This window comes from Cajanus cajan, chromosome 3 (genome assembly GCF_000230855.2).
Source record: "Cajanus cajan strain Asha chromosome 3, NIPB_CcT2T_4, whole genome shotgun sequence".
Lineage (NCBI taxonomy): Eukaryota > Viridiplantae > Streptophyta > Magnoliopsida > Fabales > Fabaceae > Cajanus > Cajanus cajan.
In genome coordinates this window covers 15,451,924-15,460,990 of record NC_138519.1, presented here as the reverse complement: position 1 = coordinate 15,460,990, position 9,067 = coordinate 15,451,924, and the positions used below count along the sequence as shown (strand labels likewise).

General features: G+C 33.5%; 1 protein-coding gene across 1 annotated transcript; it reads left to right on the top strand.

The window, feature by feature from the left end:
• The first annotated feature begins 801 nt into the window (after nt 1-801).
• LOC109799015 (MYG1 protein C694.04c) lies at nt 802-7,050 on the top strand. Its single transcript, XM_020359527.3, has 7 exons — nt 802-1,128; nt 1,993-2,139; nt 2,301-2,399; nt 4,200-4,391; nt 4,513-4,632; nt 5,402-5,473; nt 6,470-7,050. The coding sequence occupies exons 1-7, from the start codon at nt 889-891 to the stop codon at nt 6,692-6,694; spliced, it is 1,095 nt and encodes a 364-aa protein (XP_020215116.2). The 5' UTR covers nt 802-888; the 3' UTR covers nt 6,695-7,050.
• Nucleotides 7,051-9,067: the final 2,017 nt, after the last annotated feature.

Here is a 9,067-nt window from a genome sequence, read left to right as displayed (position 1 = left end):
ACAATCAGTGTTTTAAAACCCGGACTGACCCGGCCGGTCGGACCGGTTGGACTGGGAACCGGTGGTCCAGCCGGTTCGAATCTGAAGTTGGATCGGTTATGTAGTCGACCCGTTTCAAACCGGATTGAACCGGTCAATTTTCCGGTTCAACCAGTGAACCGGTAGGTCAAACCGGTTCAACCACTTTTTTTTCTTATTTTTTTTTTAATTTTTTTTAAGGGACCATAAATTAAAAAATAATAATGAAAATTGAATCTCTTAATGAAAAAACAAGGAGTCTTATTAAATATAACAATGACTACTTGTTCTAATATATTTGTTTGCAATATATACAACTTAAATAACTTTTATAGTATATTATTAATTTTAAATTATATATTTAATAATGCAATATCTATGTAAATATTACATATATTATTTTGTGATATTAATTGCAAGCATATTATATATGTACATATTATTTATATTTTTTATTTGTATTAATATACCGTTTAACATGTAATTTTTTTATGTATTTTTTTACAAAATAAAAATAAAAATAATTTTAAATAAGATAGAAAAATTGAAATTTAAAATAAGATATGGATTTATTAAAATTTATAAATATAAAATATATTTAATATAAATATTTTTTAATAAAAATTGAGTCATGCGGTTCAACTAGTGACCCACCGGTTCAACCTTTGACCCACTGACCCAGTATCTTAACCGGTTTGATAACCGGTCCGATTTTTAAAACTATGCCTGCAATAATCTAAATTTAGTGTTTTTTTTAAAAAAAATGAAGGGATGTGAAAACTGAAAAGTGAAAAGAATTTGAAAGAACGTTTGGGTTAAACCCTAGAAAAAATAATAGGGCAGGGTTTTGGGGAAGGTTGGCTGGCTGGTATGTGGGCTGCGGCAACAAATCCATTCATCAAATTCCAATTTCAGAGACACACTCTTCCATTTCTCCTAATGGCTTCTTCTTCGCTCTCCTTTTCCACCGCGTCTCCTGCTCACGCGCCTCTCAAGCGCGTCGGCACGCACCATGGAAGCTTTCACTGCGACGAGGCCCTTGGCTGCTTCATGATTCGCCTCACTCAAAGATTCAACAACGCTCAAATCGTTCGCACCCGTGACCCTCAGGTTTGCTTTTCCTCTCAATCTAAACTCTCTTGTTTGGTTCACGACATTTTTTTTTTCTTTTGGGGAGGGGGGTGTTGGTTGCCGAGAAAATATGAGTTTTGGGCTTCGTTGGATGAGAATTTTTTTTTTTTTGGGTATGGTTTGTGGAAAATATGGTTTTTATTGTGTGGTTGATGACAAAATGTGTTTTTTTTTTCGTTTGGTTGATGAGAAAATGTGGTGTTTTTTTTTTGTTTGGTTGCTGGAGAAATATGATCTTTTCGTTTGGTTGATGAGAAAGTTTGATTTTTTATTATTTCTGTGTGTTCGGGTGGGGTGGTTAATGAGTAATTATGTTTTTATTTTGTTTGGTTACTGTGAAAACATGATTTATTTTATTTGGTTGACGTCAAAGTTTATTTTTTTGTTTTGTTTTGGAGGGGGGGGGGGTTGTTTGGTTAATGAGAAAATATGGTTTTTTGTTTGGTTGCTGAAAAACTTGTGTTTAATTTCTGGAAGTATAAGGACTATAAGCGGTCCAGTGAGTTATTGATTTGTTTAGGAAGTTTTTCGATTTGTTACGGTGAAAACAGAGACTGTAGTCAGTACTCACTTTTATGATATGTATGTGTGTGGTTATCGGTGATGCTTTATTGATATGTTTGGGACTTTTCTTAATATTACGTTGTTGTCACTGAAGCAGAAGTGGGAGGGGCAGTGGATACTTAGTAAGAGAGATGCATTAATTTTTTTTATCTTGCTGCAGGTGTTGGTTTTTAGTTGTTCCCGTGTGTTTAGGTTAGACTTTGGCATATGAATGGAGTGGAGGTTTGTGTCTTAATATCTGCTTGAAGTTTTTGTTTAAATTTAATTGTGGATCTCTAGGTGTTGGAGGGTCTTGATGCTGTTCTTGATGTTGGAGGAGTGTATGACCCTGCCCAAGATCGCTATGATCATCATCAAAAGGGATTTGCAGAAGTTTTTGGGCATGGTTTCTCCACTAAATTGAGTAGTGCTGGTCTTGTGTATAAGGTAAATTTCTCACCTACACAACCTATTGTGGTTATGGTTTTATCACTTCTGGCCCATGTCATTTACTTCATCTGCAAATGTTTTGGTATTATGCGGAAAATTTCATTCTAAATGTGGATATACCTTAATAATTATGGTTAACTTCTGATTTCTGTCTGCAGCATTTTGGAAAAGAGATTATAGCTAAAGAACTTAAGGTAGACGAGGAACATCGAGATGTGCATCACATATATTTGGCTGTTTACAAAAGCTTCATGGAGGTAATAAATTTTAAATTTCTTTTTTTCCTTTATCCCTGTCTCCAATCATGTATACTTGCTAGAATCTTGGGTAGTTTAGTTTCTTCCATACACTGGTTAAATTTAATTACTATGTTCTCCTTATTGTGAAATCTGGGTTAAAGAGACTTGATGAGAGGAGACTTGTTATTATGTTCCCCTTATGTTCTTCAGAAAGTGGATGCTGAGAGGGGTCAAACATCCTGATAGATACTTCTTCATAGAATAGGAACTAACAGAAGGGGAAAAAAATATTGAAAAGACTCCTCTGCATTAGATAAAGTCAAAATCTAAGTAGTCAATCCTGGATAGTGATGCAAAGCGGCCACCCCTAAAAATGCTATAGCAGGATGGCTACTATTGTGAAGTCTAGAAAACAATATATTGAATATAAATAATTTATAATTTTATATCATACATCATGTAAACAATGAAAAATAGAAAATTACACTATTAAAGAGTAAAGACATGGTCATAATTAATATTAATAATCATTCATTGTCATTGTCACTAACATTCAAATTCAATAGGGGGGAGGGGTAGTGAATAACTGAAAGTTTTTAAAAGATCTTAGTGTGTAACTGAAAAGTTTTAAAAGATAGAGAAAAGATACAAATGTAAGTGCATTACCAAGAAGGTTTTAAACTTCAAAAAAGATGAACAAATCTAAAAACGAAATTGGATAAAGGGATGATCTTGATTTTCTGTTATCAAAGGGGTGCTCTTGAACTTTTAATTGGATGCTATAATTATGCCTGATTCTATGTGCACCTTCTGCAAAACTTGGTCTCAAGTCAACCATGTATGCAAGGTTAGAACCACTACCACTTTCTGCATTTCTTTGTCTCTGAATGACTTAGCTCAAAATGCAGAGCAATAGGGAGCTTACAAGTATACAACTGAAGAGAGGGATTGAGAGTCTGGTATTTCTCCAATGCCCAAGAACCAACTAACTCCCTCTACATTCTCTGTCTCTCATATCAACCCAAATAATTAACTGACTTTAATAGAGCAGAGCTGGTCTATTTGATTCTTCTGTCCATCCTTATTTCTGCTGGTTTAAACATCTCTAATTGTGGTTCAAGTACTAACACAATCTTCATTTTTTCTTGCATCTTGATATTGAGTGTTTGCAAGTATAATCTATCTTCCATCTTTGTCATATTTAGTTTTGAACTTAGCATGATGGAAATAAAATGAGAAATAATATCAAGGAACTTGGAGAATTAAATTTTGCATTTAACTCAATTATATCTAGGCTCTGGTGTTTTGTAATGCATGTTTTGTTTTTCTTAGTTGAAATATGTCAATACCTAATAGATACATGGGATGGAACCATTTATGCTTGCATACAGTACAGGTGCAGTAATTATTAAAACTAGGTCCTATGTTTCCTAGAATAGACTTCCCAAATAATTGGTCTGTGGTTGGTCTGATGCCTTATCAACTTCTAGGGCTTTTGCTATAAGTTTTTTTTCTTTGGTACGTAGGTATATGTCTGGCTATTGTGCATTCATACTGTGGACTAGTCCTTCATTATTTGATATTCATTACTGAAAGGCTTGGTTGAAAGAGAACTTTAGACTTGGCTTATGTTTTGGGACACTCAACTATGAATCACATGTTCTTGGGTTAATTTGATAAATGGCCACAGAATGGCTTATGGGATTAATGGTGCATGTGGGGTATGTTAGTCATTCTAAAGTGTCTGATTAGTGAAACAAAACTTGTTTCTAATGGTATAATTTTATATTAATAATAATGCTTTTTTAATTATATCAGGCAATTGATGCTATAGACAATGGAATCAATCAGTATGATACAGACCAGCCTCCAAAATATGTGAACAACACTCACTTATCCTCAAGAGTAGGAAGGCTAAATTTGGATTGGACAGATCCTGATCAGTCACCTGAGAAAGAAAATGAGGCCTTTCAACGTGCCATGGCTCTTGCTGGCAGTGAGTTTCTGGATGTGAGTCTTTACTGCTCATGCACTTTTTGTTTTAAACTTTAACATGAGTAAGTAATTTTGAATATTTTCTTGCCTGTTTTACATTTTTCTTTGTTGTCATCTGAGATATCTCCCCTTGCAGAGTGTTCGATATCATGTAAATTCTTGGTTACCAGCAAGGTCAATTGTAATGGAGACCATATTGGCTAGACAGACTGTTGATCCTACTGGAGAAATTTTAGTTTTGACTAAATTTTGTCCTGTGAGTTTAAAATTCTTGCCCCCTTCTTAATCATTTTGTATGATATTTGAATTTGATTCTTTCAACTTATTTCTATTCAACTGCCATATTATTAACAAATCATGATTTAAATCTTGAACATCTATGTCAGCCACAATATTGATCATGTTGACAAATATTCTAGAGCATTTCTCACACAAATTTTCATGCTACCATTAACTATGGTGCAATTCAAGAAACAAAATTTCTTATCCCATTTATTTTTATTAATCAAGTTAATCCTTAAATCACAATTTGATGCTAGAATGTGTATTTAGACTAACATCTTCAACATTTCTTTATGAAAATAACTCAAATATTTCTTATTTCATTATCATAAACTTTTTCTTGCTAACATTTAGAGTAAATATAATTAATGGAAGCAGGAAATCATAATCTGTTTACTGAACACATAATTTTTAGTTCCTGCGGTAGGCCATACTTGTGTTCTACACCCTAGCAGAGTTATGAGTTTAAGCCAGCATTTTGTGATTTGTACCCTAACAGCACTAGTAATTGGGAGCAAACCAAATTCCTGGCAGTTTGGTCTTAGCTGTTGTGTGACAGCTGGGTTAGTATGTTGAGCTGACTATTTGCTTACATTCCCGTTAAAATTAATATTATAGGTAGTATAAACACCATCAACAGGCTGCTGCTTATGATCTAGAATGGTCATCTGAAACATATCTCCCCTGTACTAATTCCTGCATGTATTAGCTACATGTTATTAACTTGGTTTTGTTTTCTGCAGTGGAAGCTTCACTTATTCGAGCTTGAGGGGGAGATGAAAATTGACCCTCCAATCAAATATGTTCTGTATCAGGTAGGCATTTATTTTCATTTTCTCTAGGTTCCATTCTATTCTACGCTTCTAGTCATCAAAGAGCCTCACAAAAAAATGTCATCTCATGGGTTACCATTTAGAATGACTGGTAAATTTAAGTTATGCTTTTATTGGCTTTGTTTTGGTCCGATAGAGCTCGTGCTCTCATCTCTTGTCATTAACATAATTAGTTGGCAGCAGAATTTCAACAAGAAGTTCTGAATAATTAAAAAAATGGGCTATTTAGTATGTCCAATGTTTAAACCTCTTGCCAGATGTTGGATTCATTTTAATGTTTATTTGTATGAAATTCATTAAACAATATCAAAGACTCCAACCTCAACTTCAACACGTTTGTCTTGTACAAATCGAAAAGTTGATCAATTGCCCAATTTGTATTCCCATTTTATATTTTATATATAGGATCTTACACAATGACAATTAGCAACAATATATTCAATTTGTCAGGATTATCCAATACTTAATATTCAATTAGCACAATGTGCCAAATGGGTTTCTTGCCCACCCTTAATTTTCAGTAATTTGCAGAGAGAAAAAGGAACTATCTGGGCTATATCATTACTGACACACACATGTAAATATATAATTTTTTGGAAAATCGTACATCTCTTTTTAAGTATCAATATCTGCTTTTATTGAATATTAATTGGGGTCGGTTCAATTAGTATGGATAAAAAAGTTGTCTTGAAAGGCATAAGTTAGATTCTTGCTGCTAAAAATTTCCTTCGTAGGCAATCTCCAAGTGACAAAAAATCCTAAGGCTTGTGGACCATGAAATACTGAGGTGTTCTTCCATGTAAAGTGGGTCAAATTTAGTCGTTGTTTAAACCTGTAAACCTGTACTTATGCATTCAATGGACCCTATCTGGGGCCGGGCTAGAAGCAGGGACATACTTGAAATACCAATTTCTAATTGCTAGATTTTTAATTATTGAAGTTCTGTTGATAAAATACCTGAGTCCCTATGTTTAACAGGACGAAAGAAGCAAGTCCTGGCGAGTGCAGGCAGTTGCAGTATCTCCTGACCGGTTTGAGAGCCGAAAGGCTCTACCCTCGCAGTGGCGAGGTTTAAGGGATGAAGAACTGTCAAAGGAGTCTGGTATTCCAGGCTGTGTTTTCGTGCATATGAGTGGATTTATTGGCGGAAACCAAACCTTTGATGGTGCCTTGGACATGGCAAGGGCTGCCTTGAAGGTGTAGACAAAGGATCACATGAACAAAGGACTATCATTCCTTAATTTTGCATACTCATTCACAGTACAGTTTACTGATTGCATTGAAGAATCGGATGGCACTGGGAATAGTGTCTTAAAGATGGTTCAATATCAAGTTCATTAACTTGTTTACTGATGCAGGTCTATCTTATCCAAATTTTCTTTCAGTAGTTTTAATCATGTAAGTTAATGAATTCTTGTGTCTATTTTCTTGATAATTGTCATTGATATTATTATCAGCATGCGTTATAGGATATGAATTTGTTGTCTATTTTGTTAACTTGTGAGACCATTATAACTTCAGAATACACAGTAAATTCCTAAAAGTCCAAGTTGCTACCATCACAAGCTTTTGTATCCTGTTTGTCATTCTTTGCCGTATTATTTTCTTCCAATTTAGCTACTTTGCTACTTCCCTTGACTCTAGAAATATGTCGAATCTACGAATTTACGTCCTTAAATTGCTATTGCCACAACAAGTCTTGATTTACTGCATATGATCTCTAGTAGCATCACCCCAAAACTGTAACCAATCTTTCAATCTATTTCTGTTGTGATTGAATATTTGGGAAACCATCCAGGTGCAAAGTTCTTCATCACATTATTACACAAGGGAACTGAATTCCTGTGGTATGTTTTGATTTCGTTTTCACCTTGCACCACCAAAATAATACAATAGGACCTTAAACCTGTAATGACAATGTGTGTTGATTCCTTGATATATGGATTGGATTTTGAAAATCATGCGTCTAAACCTTACCCTCGAGTGTTTCGGAAGCATGTTATCTCATGCACTATATATATGGTCTAACTTTTTTCTAGAGTGATTTATCAAATCAATCGACAGTAACATCATTTTAAATGAGTTATGATATTCACAGTTCTTACAATAATTTGTATAATAACATTTTTGTTTATTTCTCCATAATTAATGTGATAAATAATGTGGAGAGAAATTGATACAACTTGATGGAGGACCATCCATGGCTAGGAGATTGGAGGAGGATAGTGAAGTCAAAATTCTAGAAGACATGTTTCTCAAGATTAAAATACACTAATCATTCTCCTAAGCTTTAGTAGCCTAGAATTTATTTTTATGCCTATTTTGCCCTTGTCTTTAATTTTTTGTTTTTGCTCTTGTATTTTGGGGTATCTTAAACATAAGATTTATTTTACTTGTATTTTCAATTTTACCCTTATATTATGGGTATTTTAGTCATAGGATTTTATTCTTAAGTTAAAGTATTTGATTAGGGTGGGAACAAAAACCTAGACGTAATTTTTGTGGCTATTGGACCTATTTTTGGTGTTAGAAAGGCTTAAGTTCAAGTGGAGGGCAAAGGTTGCATGGTCTTATCATGCACTTAGATGTAACCTAACTAAATCCAAAGATTCCATCCTTGGCCACCAAGTTGCTTCTAGAGTTAATTTGAATTTCATTTGGAGGGCATTTGACATTATGAATTTTGGCCATGCACTCTCCAAATGCAACCTTAGATGCCTTCTACTCCTATAAATACCCAATGCACTACACCTTGTAAATACTTTGAATATTAAATATAAAGAGAACATTTTTGCCTTTATATTATCCTTAGTCACCCTTGGCTAAATCCGGCCACCACCCATCCTATCTCCACCTTGAGAGCAAAACCCTAAAAGTGGTCTTCATCTACCTTGAAGTGAGCCAAATCCTAGAGTGTCCTCTCAAACCTTTCATCAAACACTTCATCCACTCTCCATTTTCGTCCATTCTACTTTATTCCTTCTCTAAATCACGCATCACCTTTGAAGGACTTGATCGTTGGAGTAGGCGTCCTTTCCCTTGCTCATCATCTCAAGTTCATGCAAGCTAAGATGCCATCACAACTGGACAAGTATCATTGTAATCATTTTAACAAATTATAAAAGTATGTCAAAATCAAACAAATAAATTTATCAAAAAATTAAAAAGCATAAATAAAATATTATAAAATAAATTCCAAACAATAAAATATTTTAAAAAATGAGTGATAATTTAGTCTTTTTTTTAAGATAAATTATAGTGTTTATTATTTTGTTTGTCTATAATGTAGTGGTAAATTTAATCGAGGTGTTAATCATTTTTTAGTTAATATTATTTTATATTTATATACATATTGTGTTATGCCTATTATTGTAGAATTTGAAGCATTTTTTTTTTGTGAAATCAATATTTTGATTTAATTTATGATTACTTGCATATCATTTCTAAATTTTATATTAAACACAACTTCTTTAGATTATAAATTCTATTAATATTAGTCAAATCTAGGTAAATATGTCATTATTTTATTTTTATTTTATAAATTATACTAGTTCATTCTTATTTATAAAATCCAAC